The sequence below is a fragment of the Hyperolius riggenbachi genome, chromosome 3, assembly GCF_040937935.1.
Source record: "Hyperolius riggenbachi isolate aHypRig1 chromosome 3, aHypRig1.pri, whole genome shotgun sequence".
Taxonomy (NCBI): Eukaryota; Metazoa; Chordata; class Amphibia; order Anura; family Hyperoliidae; genus Hyperolius; species Hyperolius riggenbachi.
The window spans coordinates 270,206,399-270,220,452 of record NC_090648.1 but is presented as its reverse complement, the minus strand read 5'-3'; the positions used below and the strand labels follow the sequence as shown (position 1 = coordinate 270,220,452).

The 14,054-nt window shown below is 40.4% G+C and overlaps 1 protein-coding gene across 2 annotated transcripts in view; it reads right to left on the bottom strand.

Annotated features, from left to right (window-relative positions):
* LOC137563631 (TBC1 domain family member 22A-like) overlaps positions 1–14,054 on the bottom strand; it is a 403,951-nt gene that overhangs the window by 62,013 nt on the left and 327,884 nt on the right. The window contains exon 11 of one of the 2 annotated variants that reach the window (XM_068276325.1): positions 12,858–12,943. The exons of the other annotated variant lie outside the window; for it this stretch is intronic. Coding sequence (XP_068132426.1) covers positions 12,873–12,943 — 71 coding nt within the window. The 3' untranslated portion in view covers positions 12,858–12,872. Of the gene's footprint in view, positions 1–12,857; positions 12,944–14,054 lie in introns of those variants that run through there. 2 annotated transcript variants of the gene reach the window in all.

Below are 14,054 nucleotides of genomic sequence, written 5' to 3'. Positions count from 1 at the left end.
CTATGTACTTTTGAAAATAAATAAATCCCTGAGAATCTCCCCACGAAGAGATGGGCTAGTCCAAAACCTGTCCCTTCTGTCAGATTTCTACTACCTACTGTAAGTGACAGCAACATAGGAGAAAAGTAATTTAGGCTCATTTTACTCTGGAAAAAATGTACTTCTTATTTGTTTATGTTTGCACATATTTTACAATTTTTCGCCATGGTGCCCCTTTAATCAGATGAGCAGCCTGCATGTATTACTGCTGTAATGTTTTAGGTATGTTTGATTGCAGGAAGGAAGATACAGATGGATTTACATGAATCATTTTTATACACACTTGCCCTCATTAATGCATAGTCTAGAAGCTAGCGTCTGTGATGGTATGAGGATGCACTAGTACACATGGCATGGTAAGTTGCTCATGTGGGAAGGCACAGTTAATGCTGAATTATAAATACACACTTTGTGGCAACTTTGATGTCATCCAGACAATATCTTTTTCAGGGAATGCCTTGCTAATTCCAGCAAGAAAGCGCCAAACCCCAGCTTGCATGTATTTAAATAGCATGACTCTTTAATAAACAGTCTAGGGGTTAAACTGCTGCGTCTGCAGACAATACCTGTCACAAACATTTGGCACATTATAAAACAAGATACGACAAAGATGACTTAAAAGTGCTGAGCGGCTGAAATCCAGGCAACTATGGGACTACATTTTACTTTCATATCTACAGCAACTGCTCTCTATAGTTCCCAAATCCTCATACAGTGTTGTTAAAGAGACACTGAAGTCTCTTTTTTTTTACCTTAATCTCTTATCCATTCCGATCCAGCATTAAATCCTAAGCAGATTCGCCGCATCTCCGCAGCAAAACGAGTGATTTATGGCTTAGAAATAGACCTGCAAAGTTCCAGGGCTCGCATCCTTCTTCCTGTAAGAGGCAGAGCTTTGTGCTGTAGCCCTGCCTCCTCTCCAGTCAATCTCTGTGGATCTCCACCTCTCCCCGCCCCTCTCAGTGAAAGAAGACTGAGAGGAGTGGGAATAAGCGGCGATCAGAGGAGATTGACTGTGGAGGAGGAAGAGCTACAGCACAAAGCTCTGCCTCTTACAGGAAGAAGGATGCGAGCCCTGGAACTTTGCAGGTCTATTTCTAAGCCATAAATCACTCGTTTTGCTGCGCGGATGCGGCGAATCTGCTTAGGATTTAATGCGGAATTGGAATAAATAAGAAATTAAGGTAAAAAAATGAGACTTCAGTGTCTTTTTAAAAGAAAAAGTGGTGCAGCACAATGGAAAACAACTCCGTCTTCCAACCGTGTGAAGCGTTTCTGACATCACAATTCAAAATAAATTCATTAGCAAGATTTATTGTATTCTGTCTTCATTTAAGTCTTAGGTTGGTTTTACACCTTGTTTTGGTATCCCTGAGCAATATCCATTCTCCTGCCACATCCCACCGCATCACAAAAATATGACAAACACATACGCTGACGTATATGCATGGCAAAGCCCCTGCTCAGTGACATACTCCCTGCTAGACAGGAAGTGTGTCACCTAGATTTCAGTCGGTCTGCTCATGCGCAATACGGCGCACTCAGTCGTTCACATTTACTGTGTCACACATTGACTTCCATTACCCCAACCACCATGCCTTAAGTGCAGTGCTTGCAGTAATTCATTGCAGGCTGTGCATCAAGATTGCAGCGGGATTAACACTTCCAGTGCAATGCAACACAGTAAGTGTAAACGGACTTATATTGCCATTGCGATCATGCAATGCACACTTGTAATACAAGTGTAAAAGGAGGCCTTATGCAAAGATCTCATTTTATTATATATATATTTTATTATATATATACATTTATAAACAGGGATTTTGCTTGTAAATGCTACCTTGGGCAGGAATGAAGTTATCACAGAGCAGTCAGAGAAATGTGTCTATCTTAGTAAATTGAGATTTTTTTTCTACCGGCTTCTGCTCAGAAATGTAGTACAGTGGGTGAGATTTATTCGCCTTCCCACAGCCGGGTATAATGTATTTTATATTGCAATTCAGCCTGATTTAGAACAGTCCCTCCCATCACAAACACATATCAGGTGCTTTAAGTAAATTCTTATTTCTGTCTCTGTTCACACCTAAACCTGTCTCTCCTTTAGCAGAAACTTGCTGCAGTATCTCCGACACAAAAGTCACAAAGTTAGGAAAGCACATCCAAGCCTCGGAAGAAGCTACTATAGCAAAACGGTCGTCAGGCCATGCACCAGACGGCACCCACTGCCCATGCCACACCTCCATCATCTTATGCATAATAAGTATCAACTTGAATGTCATTGTCTTTATATAGGATGAACTTTTTTGACAAGAATTAAATGTCTCCTTGTTGTTGCAATATACTGCTTTAGCTCAGAGCACACCGCAATCTGAGTGGTCCTCTCCACGTGTGTGTTTCCGTGTGCCAACCCACTACTCTTGTTGTTGCTACACGAATGATAAAGATAACATAGAATGTGCAAACATGTTTGGACTCCATGCTAATCAGTAACAGTCTGCATGCATGGTGGATTAATTTGGCTTTGTAATATTTACAAGCTGACATATCATTGCATTCCAGCAGTTCTGGAGGTGTGTTCAGCTAACATGGACAACAAAGGGGTGTTATGCATATTTAGCAGTGATGCACTGTGGGACACCTCAGAGCTCACTCCAACCTGAATAATCAAACATGCCTTCTGTTTTAAAGAGAACCCGAGGTGGGTTTTGAGAATCCTATTAGCACACAGAGGCTGGTTCTGTATATAATCACCAGCCTCTGTTACTTTACTGTTCCCCCCCAGGCCCCTCCTGCGCTCTGCTGACCCCCATAAATCAAACCGCCATGCTAGCGACACACAGCGTCCCCCGCCTCCTCTATAGCGCCACATCCCGCCTGCGTCCCTTCCCTCTAATCAGCTTACAGAGGCGGGGAGGGAAGTGACGCAGATGGGGAGCGGCGCTATAGAGAAGGCGGGGGGAGCGGCGGAGAGTGACAGTCTGCATGTAAACAGCCTGCTATCGCTAACATGGGGTTTGATTAATGGGGACAACAGAGCGCAGGGGGGGGGGGGGGCTGGGGGGAACAGTTTAGTAACAGAGGCTGGTGATTATATGCAGACCCAGCCTCTGTGTGCTAATAGGATTCTTAAAACCCACCTCGGGTTCTCTTTAAAGAACAAGCGACACCCATGCTAACCTAGAATTAAAAAACACATATATAAGTAGATAAATACTACTTCTACTTGCATAACAGATGTATTGTGTAATCCACGTACTGATTCCTGTGAATTTTATAAAGGAAAAGCAGAAAATCCTATTGTAGGCGGTGGCCACCTTGCCAAGCTAATGCTGACATCATATCCTCCCTGACTCTTGTTTTCCCCCCTCCCTTCTCTTGCTCATTGTGTATTCATTAGCTGCCCTCCTCCCAGAGTCTGCAGACACTCCCACTGAGGTGCATACTAGGAACTACACTGTCTTATACTCCAATCGCTGAGTCACCTCAGCCTTGCTTGTAAACACAAGTGAGCAGAGGGTGTTTCAGATAAGAAAGCTAGGCAGGGAAATAAATGGAAGCATAGGAATATATTATGGATAAAACGAACTCCCAGCATTCAACTCTTTGGCACTGTTTGGCACTAGGATCAGTGCTCATAAAGTATGTGATAACTCCAGCAAAAAAAGTTTTGCAAGTTTTGAATGCAGGATTAGCACCTTTATCACTTAATACACTCAGACTAGTTGCTGTTGAAATTTGATTTTTATGGTGACAATACCGCTTTAAAGAGGCAAACTTCTGTTTTTCATATCATCGTAGTAAGGAGGCTTTTTGGTCACTTTAGCCTATTATTATTATTGGTATCTTTTGTATTTATAAAGTGGCAACATGTTATGCAGTGCTGGACAATAAATAGGGAACACATACAATGTAAGCAAGGGGTGACAGACAGAGAGGTAGTAAACGATTATACAACATAGCACAAGGTTTTTCATGCAAACAGTATAAGATGCATGATTAAGTGCTTTTCCAGAGACCCAGCAATTCAAGTCACAGTTAGTCCATGGGGAGGGTGTCATAGCTGGTGTCATAAGCTGCCAAAGGCTTACAATGTAAAGGCCCCTTACACACTCCTATGAGTTCTGGTTCACCATGAGCTTGCTGGTCAATATGTAACTCTTAATAAAATATATGAGTTTAGCTGATTGTTCATTGTGCTGGGCATTAAATCAAAGAAGAAAAAAATAAAATAAATCCACTTCTGTTCTTCTATAGTTATCTATGCTGTACTAAACTGCCCTCTTCTCCTGCCATCTTTGCTCTTTGTATTCCAATTAAAAAGACAGTGAAGGGAGAAAAAAAAACTATGCTGACAGCAGGAATATCAAATGCAATTAAGACAAATTAATATTGAATAAATGCACTTAAAAAACACAACGGCTTAACTGCTGAAGTCTGCAAATTTGCTTTAGTACAGCAAGGTTAGACTTGAACTATATTCACAAACAAATAGTGGAAAAAAAAAAGAGAACTTGGCATGACAATCAAACGTACATGTTATTTGGCTACCAATACTGTCTCAACAATGCAGAAAGCGAGGCACCCATAAATATTAGATCGTTATAAGAAGCAGACATCTACTGTTTGCCCATAACCGTTGCAGGCATATTTACTAGATCTCTGACAGGAGTAAAAGATATGAACAGGTTGGCTTTTTCCAGCTGAGAGATTTTTGCTCTTTCAGATGTAACAACATTAGTGAAGGTGACGGCAGGACACAATACAAATTTCGGAGATTCTCACTGGTTTTTGCCTATATTATGAAAGATTAATATGGCATCTTCAAATGCGTGTGTGGTGTATAATTCTATTACTGACGGCATGCCATAGAAAGGCAAGGGGAGTAAAAACAATATTAACTGTAAACGGAATGAAACATATCTTAACATTATGGCCCTGAACTGAACAGATTCTAGGTTTAGATCTGAACACTGCATCCTGTGTTATACAAACGAAGGTCTAAGCAGTGACTTGTAGAACAAAGCTATACAGGTTTTCATCCAGTGCATATTTTAAAAATGTAACCTTTAAATTATATGTATACTTTTTTTTTTTTTAAAGCTCAGCTCTAAATTCAGAACTTATTTACCTACACATCGGAAATCAGTGGCATCTGAGTGTATTTTTCATTTAGTTTCAGTACAAGTATAATTTATTATTAGATAAATAAAAATAAATAAAACCTTATTTTGCAATATGTAAAGCCCTATTTTAATTCTTAGAAAGACTGAAAAGGGGATTATGCCATTACTCACACCATTATCATGTTAGTTGTAGTGGATTCAGGGATATGGCCTTTGTAAAACTAATGTCATATTACCCAGAAATCTGCACACAATGTACAGAGCTGCCATACATGTGGGAGTTCCTTCCTCTCCACAAATCAAAGGAAATCATCTGACCTCACTCAGCTGCTTCCTCTGTAGCATAGAGTGGCAGGGTATGCATATCTGTGTCCATATTAAAATACACCCTGACAGCCGTTCCCTGACTACCTCATGCTGATAATGGAGGGGTTAGACAGCTTACAGGCGGCTATTCAGCCAACCAGGCTGTTTCAGCCTTGCAAACCCAGCATGCCAGCTAATAACAAATGAAGAACACAAACATGGCTTATGTGAAAAGCTGTTCATGCTACATACCACATGGTATGCAGTAAATTAATAAAATAAAAACAAATATTTTAAATAATAGAACAAGCACAAGAGCATTGGATAAAAGACCAACGCAGGGTATGTGACAAAAAGGAGGAAATCTGCTGTAGTATTTCTACCCAAAAGAGAGAGTACCAATACGTTTGTATTATACTCACAACTCTAGGTTACCAGTAAGGGAACCATCAAATAAAGCTTTCAGGGTAAACGAGACACATTGCCATCCCAACAGAAGGGCGAAAAATAAAAATGCCAACAAACACCCAAGCATGCACAGCATGAACTGAATATGCCGCCCCCCTCCCCCCCCCCCCCCCAAAAAAAAATTAAACAAAAAAAGAGGGGTGGTGTTGGGGGAAGCTCCCTCTCTTTCTAAAAAAAGAAAAAAAGACAAAAAGTAAGGTAACATGGAAAAGAAGAAGAAAAAACTCTGAAGTCAAGTAACAACGTTGTCTGATAACATTTGACCACTTTCCCGGATTCCCTAAACTCTCTACTGTATCCTGTATCTTTGATCTTCTATTTGCATACCATCTGGCTTTTTAGAAAACATAAATTACATAGTTTAAAAAAAGCAACATTTGATACAAAATAACAGCAATTGTTGTTACTACCAGCTAGTTGCGCGTGCTACGCTGTATGGGGTTGGAGTGTGAGCTATCCCGCCATACACGTACACCATCCAATCAGCCACGGGGGGGGGGGGGGGGAAGAGGTGGTGGTGGTGGGCGGACACAACACTGCAGCCAATCAGAGCAGAGTGGGGCAGGACAGGAGGGATGTATGCGGGCCAGAGAGACACACATATACACAGGGGATGGCTTGGAAGTAATTATAGTAGGTTTTATTGCAGGACCAGAAAAAATTAGCACCAGTTGGCTTGTCAAAGAACACTAATTGAAATACCTCTTTTTGTGCTACATAGCATCTCTCTACAAAAGCAAAATTTCAGACTTCAGCAGTGAAGCCTTGTGTTTTATGTACACAGCCCCATATATAATACCACTATATGCCTAGTATTGTATATCTGAAGACTGTACACTAACACTACCGATGTCGAAGGGACAGGAAGTGAACAGATTTCTCCTCAGTTGGGACACAGTCATTAGTAACAACTAATAGATATTAGATAAACCTCCCCTATTGCATCCAAACTAAAAAACAAAATGTTGAAGACAAGATGGGCTGTAGACCATGGAAAATGCACCTGCTGGAGTAAATAAATAATAAAGAATTTATTATTAGTTTTCCTGTTCCAATTGAATTATGTCTTCATTTAATGAGAACCTTTACTAAATATGAGCCAAAGTGCATTGTCTTTTTATAAACAAAGTTGAACTAGGGAGGTTTTGTAAGCAATATTTAAATATTTAGGAAATGAGCTTAGCAACATTAATTATATATTATCTTCTGTAATATACTAGACTGTAAATAAATAATGAGTATTTACTTTTTATCAGTTAAAATCTGACATGCTGACATGCTGTGATCTATTATTTACCACACATATTCGACAATGGTGAAAGACCTGACCTCTTTAGATTGTTTAAAATAAAATGTTTATTAAATTGTAACTCCAGGCAAGTGTAAATAATTGCCACTTAGTTCAGAAAAGTGCTCAATAATAATAAATTATTAAATGCATGTAAATTAAAGCTAATAAAAGTACCCACATCTGTCTTAGCATTGCCTCTTATTACACTCCTGCAATATAGGGTGCCTGATTTTTAACCACTTAAGGCCTCAGTCGTTTTCACTTCATGCATCCGAGCAATTTTCACCTCCCATGCATTAGCCTATAACTTTATCACTACTTATCACAATGAACTGATCTATATCTTGTTTTTTCCGCCACCAATTAGGCTTTCTTTGGGTGGTACATTTTGCTAAGAGCTACCTTACTGTAAATGCATTTTAACAGTAAGAATAAGAAAAAAAACGGAAAAAATTCATTATTTCTCAGTTTTTTGCCATTATAGTTTTAAAATAATACATGCCTCCATAATTAAAACCCACGTATTGTATTTGCCCATTTGTCCTGGTTATTTCACCGTTTAAATTATGTCCCTATCACAATGTATGGCAACAATATTTTATTTGGAAATAAAAGAGCATTTTTTCCGTTTTGCATCCATCACTATTAACAAGCTTATAAAAAAAAATATAGAAATATTTCATCTTTACATAGATATTTAAACATTTTAGACCCTTAAGTAAATATGTATGTGTTTTTTTTATTGTAATTTTTTTTTATTTTTACTAAACATTTTATGTGGGTATTTTTGGGAGGGTGGGATGTAAATAGTGTTTTATTTGGGGAAACATTTTTTTTTACTTTTAGATGTAGTTTTACTTTTTGGCCACAAGATGGGCCAAAGATGAGTTTGTTTACATGAAATCACTCTAAGCGTACAATGTACGCTTAGAGGGACATAGGAGTCAGAAAAAGCGAAGCTTCCGAGAGAAGCTGTCGCTTTTTCTGCGGGGGAGAGGAATCAGTGATCGGGCACCATAGCCCGATTCATTGATTCCTGGGCTAACGAATCCATGGCCAGGAGCACTCGTGCACCCGCGCAAACGCCCGCGGGAGCGCGCATGTCTTCCTTGATGTTTTGATACGTCAAGGAGGACAAAGTGGTTAAGACAGCTGCAAAAGAAAATTTGACTGGAGCAACCAATGAACAGTTGAAACCTAATTACAGTAGTGTGTCTGTTATCCGGCACCGATGGGGATTGGCTGATGCTGGAAAAGTGTGCGTTCTGTTTGCTTGAGACTCAATCTTAACAATAGGTCTAGCTAATACAGTACAATGGCCTCAATTCATGAAGTGTTTTCAAACGTTTTACCAAACATTTGGTAAATTAACAAATTAATTAGGGTTAAGTTTGTCTTCATGAAAGTTACCGAATGGTTATCCACAATTTTATCAAACGTTTGATAAATGTTCGGTAACAGTTTGATAAGTTGACGGTAAAAAGTGTGAAGTTTGCATTCATGAAGTAAAAAGTGTAAAGTTTGCATTCATGAAGTAAAAAGTGGGCGTGGTTTAGCGTTGATTACCAAACAGAACATCTCCTGACGGGATAGAAATAGGGTCAGGCTGATTTCAGTGCGTCACATGCTTTTTCAAGGTGTGACAACTTCCCTTTCCCCAAGATGTACCACCTGGAATGGAAGGACTAGTGGGAAGGCTTCAGAGGTCAAAGGGGAGTGTAACGATCGGTGTAACACAGAGAGGATCTGATTACTGGTGATCTGCAGTATCACTGGAAATACAGATATATACCTGATTGATGATCTGCAGTATCACCGATAATCAGATATACAAGCTAACCTCTGGACACCTGAGTAGAGTGTTTGGTGCAAACAGTAATAATGAGAGGACTGGGCCTCAGAGCAGTAAGGAGTACTGCCCAATTCCTTCTGGACTCTCCCGGAGGGAGGAGTCAGGCTGAGAGAAGGAGTGACAGAACGAGAGTGACACTCTAAAGGAAGTGCCACTATCAGCACTGGGAACCGCCTCTAACAGTAAGGTCGGTTCTCGAGGTCGGACAGATCAGGTCGTAACCACACGGACAGACAAGGTACAGATTCAGAAGGCAAAGGCGGAGTCTAAAGTACAGGCAGGGTTCGGCAACAGGGTATCAGAAATATCGGGGTACAAAATCAGAAGGCAGATGCAGAGTCTATGGACGAGCCGGGGTTCGGCAACAGAGAAACAGAATGACAAAGTACAGGATCAGAGTTCAGGAGAATGGTCAGGCAGGCAGAAGGTCATAACAGATAATCACAATCAAACTAGTACTTTAAGCTATCAACAGAATCTAGCTAAGTGTAGGATTACAGCTCCAGCTGGTCCCGGCACACTTAAGGATCTGACTAAGCTCTGAGTGCTACCACGTTGTGTTCGCAACGCCAGACAACCAGCAACTGAACAGCCGGCAGTATATATACACAGGCATCATCCCAGCACCTCCCTAAGTGCTGGACCAATCAGGAGTGGAGCCAGAGTCAGCTGACCAGCCTGGTCAGCTGACTCATTTCTGGGTGTCATAAAATCCCTGCCTCAGTGCGCGCGCGTCACCCTAAACCTAGAGGGACTACGAGTCCCAGCCTCACCAGCACGGTCTCTGCCAGCTGCGGGAGCCATCGCACTGCACGCGCACGCGGCGGCTTCTCCGCGTTCGCCGCAGTTCTCGCAGCATTCGACAGCTTCTCCATGCTGCGCCGCCATGCCGGACGCGGAAGCAGCCGCTCTGCTCTGAGAGCAAGCGGCTGCCTTTCCGTGTTTTCTCACAGGGAGAAACTCAGTCACTATAGTAGTTTGCACTTTTTGTCCTGGGTGCTAATATGGAACAAACAAATCATGGAGATTTCAATGCAAATAACCTCTGAATATGTACATTTCATCGCATGGTCCATTTATTTCACTCCGAGGTCACTTTAAATGTCTTGTTCTTGGTCCTAAGCTTGGCACAAATCTTTTCCTTTCCTAATTTTTTTTTTTTTTAAAGTGACATTTTTTACAACTTTTTGTAGCAGTGATTTTATACAATGAAGAGAAACTGTCCGATAGACACAAATACACTCGATGAAGTTATGTCAGTAAAAAAAAATAAGAGAGTGAGACCAAAACAAAATATTAATTTTTGTTTTCAGTTTTGTCACTGATAATAAGTTAGCATCACAGAAAGCTTAGTTCTGCTTGGCATCCCCTTGTTAATGCCCTGTTCATTAATTTAACAAACTGTCAAGAGAGTATGTTAAAATGGGCCAGCTTTATCAGTAGAATTTCTTTTAATTAAATTTTCTGGAGTGACACAATGGCAGCCATTAATTTACAATGGGAATTCTTTAGTAGCACGAAGACCTAAGCTTAAAATCATATTTAAAACATGCACTTTTTGTGTTTTTTTTATTTGGGACAAAGGTGAAAGTGTGGTCTGTGTAAATTTTTTCACTGTTCATTGCTATGGTTTTATGAGGCGAACTACAGGACTACAAGCTAATCTACACATTAGAAAGCATAAACCTCTTTTGTAGGCTGTTATTTTCTCTCATCTTTAGAGTCCCGGCTCCCCCCAAACGCTGTCAGGACAGGGGGGTTTAATTTACCAGTCTGCTCCTCCAAAGTTTGAGTTCTACAACCCCTTCTCTTCCAATATGATAATCTTCTGAGTTTCTCTATCCAACAACAAAACTTACATAATTCAGAGACATGCAAGAGGCTTGACATCTGAAGTTCAGTAATTTATGGTAACCGTCCCAGGTTTTGGGGCCTCTCTATGTCCTGAACTGAACACAAAGTAGTGGTGATATATAGGAATATTTAAAGTGATATTTCAGATTAACTACAGTTAATTACAAAATAGGAAAAAAAAACATTTTTTTTGTCCCACTGCCATACCAGAAATCATAAGTGCCCAGGAAACTCAAAGACAAGGTTTCTGACCACTTGCATCTACAATCCTGCAGCCAATTACGTATTGGAGAAGAGTGTGACATCATTACTCCACATCACTTGGTGACGCATTCATTTCCAAGCAGCTACTTAGATGCGATTCTTGGAAAAGGCATATTGACATATGCGCTGCCCACATAGCTGCTGAGGAAAAAAATGTGGGCAGGTGAACCTCCAGCCTTGAACAGTCAGTGACAGCAGGCAGGGGCGTAGCTAGGGGTGGGCGGGGGAGGACACGTGCCCCCGGGCGCCGGGTCCCTAGGGGCGCCCAGCTGTGACCTGTGGGTATTTTTTTATTTATTTACCTGGTTACTACCACTGGGGACACCTATAGACCTGGTTACCTATACTGGGGGCACCTATTTTGGGGAAACTGCTGCCAGATTAACTGTATTTTTGGGGAACCGCTGCTGCCAGATTAAGTGTATTTTGGGGAACAGCTGACAGATTATATGTATGTTGGGGGAACCACTGCTGCCAGATTGTGTCTATTTTGGGGGAACCATTGCCAAATATCTGTATTTTGGAGGAACCTCTGCCAAATTACATGTATTTTTAGTGAAATGCTGTCAGATTACATGTATTTTGGGAGGAAACACTATGGCAGAGCTCAAACTTCCCTGCCAGACCTTTTACACCACTGCTAAGGTCATGTATATTTGGCCCCACCCATTACCATGCCCACGCCCCTTTTTTGACCTCCTTACAGGGCGCATTAATAGTCTTTGTCCCCGGGCGCTGGAAGCCCTAGCTACGCCTCTGACAGCAGGATGATCATAAAGCAACATAGCAAATAACAGGTGTCTTGTAAACAGTAATATTCTCACTTTATGAGTACATTATCATATTAAGGGAGGAATCCATGAAGTTTACCTGGATTAGGTACTGCATAAAATACTTGTAGTTTATACTTTTCACTAATAAATCTTTAAACATTTCTATTTTAATATTTTTATAAGTTACCGTACCAGCCGGCTGTCCAATAGCCCTTCCTCTTCTCTCCTTCGGCAAGCTCTCCTCTGTACCCACACAGCTCTTCTGCTCTCCCCCTTTTATCACCATACATTTTCTTTGGAAACTTTGTGTTTCCTCTGATTCCTGTTCATCCGGTTTATTTCCATGCAGCACTATTGAGCGCTCTGGCACTGCACACCTGTTTCCTGTTTTTTCTTTTTTGTTTTGTTTTCTTTGGTTACAAGTAATCACAGCTTGAGTAGTGTTTGAATGATAGCTCCAGACAACACAATGACTGTGAGCACAGCTCCATAGACAATACAGTGAGGATGTCAATTACTGACACAGACATATGCTTATTTGAGGACTATGCCTGTCCCAAAACGTGAAAAGGACCTCTCCCCGTGTTTCAATAAATATATTTGCATGGGATATCTGAATGGTAAACAGGGCAAAAATGTAAAATCACACATAGGTAATTCTTGCTAAAGCCTTAGCAAAGGGTCCAGTTTTATTAGTATTCTAAAATGATGGCCCTGTAACGTGTGTGTCGCGTGCTTCTGTCTAAGGTGTTTGCACAATTGCCTCAGTAAGTTGTCCAGAACAGAAGGCCTATGAATTCCTTAGGCAAAGGACACACTTGTCTAAGTTTTCTGTGCGCATTTTTCTGCTAGCGTTTTCTGCACACCATGTGTGTTTGTATGAAGAAAAATGCATGCTTTGTTCAAATCATGTAATTGATGGAGAATGCTGATAAAGTGTGCAGAATTATCCTGCAGGATGTCCGATTTTTCCCTGTGTGTGAAAAACACATTAAACTTGAACTACCCCATTGATTAACATGAGTTCTCAGTTTAAATCAGTTTTTCTGTACAGAAAACACAAAGGAAAACAGTTAAGCGTGTCACCTGCCTTAAAGTGAATCTGATGCAAGAGGTATATGGGGGCTGCAATATTTCTTTATTTTTAAACAATACCAGTTGCCTGGCTGTCGTCCTGATCTCTTTGGCTGCAGTAGTGTGTGAAGCACACACTTGAAACAAGCATGCAGCCAGTCAGATTTTCATCAGAAACACAGGCAGTGGATCAACAGGTCAGCCAGGCAACTGGTATTATTTCAAATTAAATAAATACGGCAGCCTCCCTCTCACTTCAGGTTCCCTTTAATGTAAAAAAAAAAACAAAAAAAAAAAAAAACTTTACATCATTTTATTTATTTTTTGACTACATACATTTCTGATTCTGACTGAATTGGTTTATAAACTTTGAAAAAATGGATTGAAGTTGATCTCCTGCCCTTCCTTACTAGTGATAAAACCATGAAGGTAAGGCTCTGTTTACATGGGTGGTTTTGCGGAAAGGATACGGTAGTGATTTACCAATCTGTATAACTGCTACTGTTAACCTACTGACTCATTTCCACAGACAATGTTAGGTGGCAGCAAGGTTGTAAGTGGTTAAAAGATTGCTACATGTAGTGCCCAGATTGTGGCAACCACCCTCAACTAAGTATGTGTAGACAAACCATAGCACTTTCTATGCAGAAAACTATGGAGTTCACTGTGGAGGTTAAATGGCTGGTTTAGCCGCCTCATAACTACTGACAGTCAGCCAATCGCTAACATTTTGAAAAGAAAAATGTGTTTTTTTTTATTTCTTTATAAAAAATAATAACACATATATATATATTTTTTTCAGGATCCGGAATTTTTTCACTACTAACCATTCTGACATGCAGTTTTCAATGCAGGCTACATTTTCCTTAGCAATGATTCTACTGGGACTTTTAGGGAAGGATTTCTAGGGAATGATTTGACTTTAAATGCTACAAAAATAAATAACTGTTACAGAACCAAAAATAACCAGAAGGGACCACATCACTTCACCTGGATTACAACAGTCATAC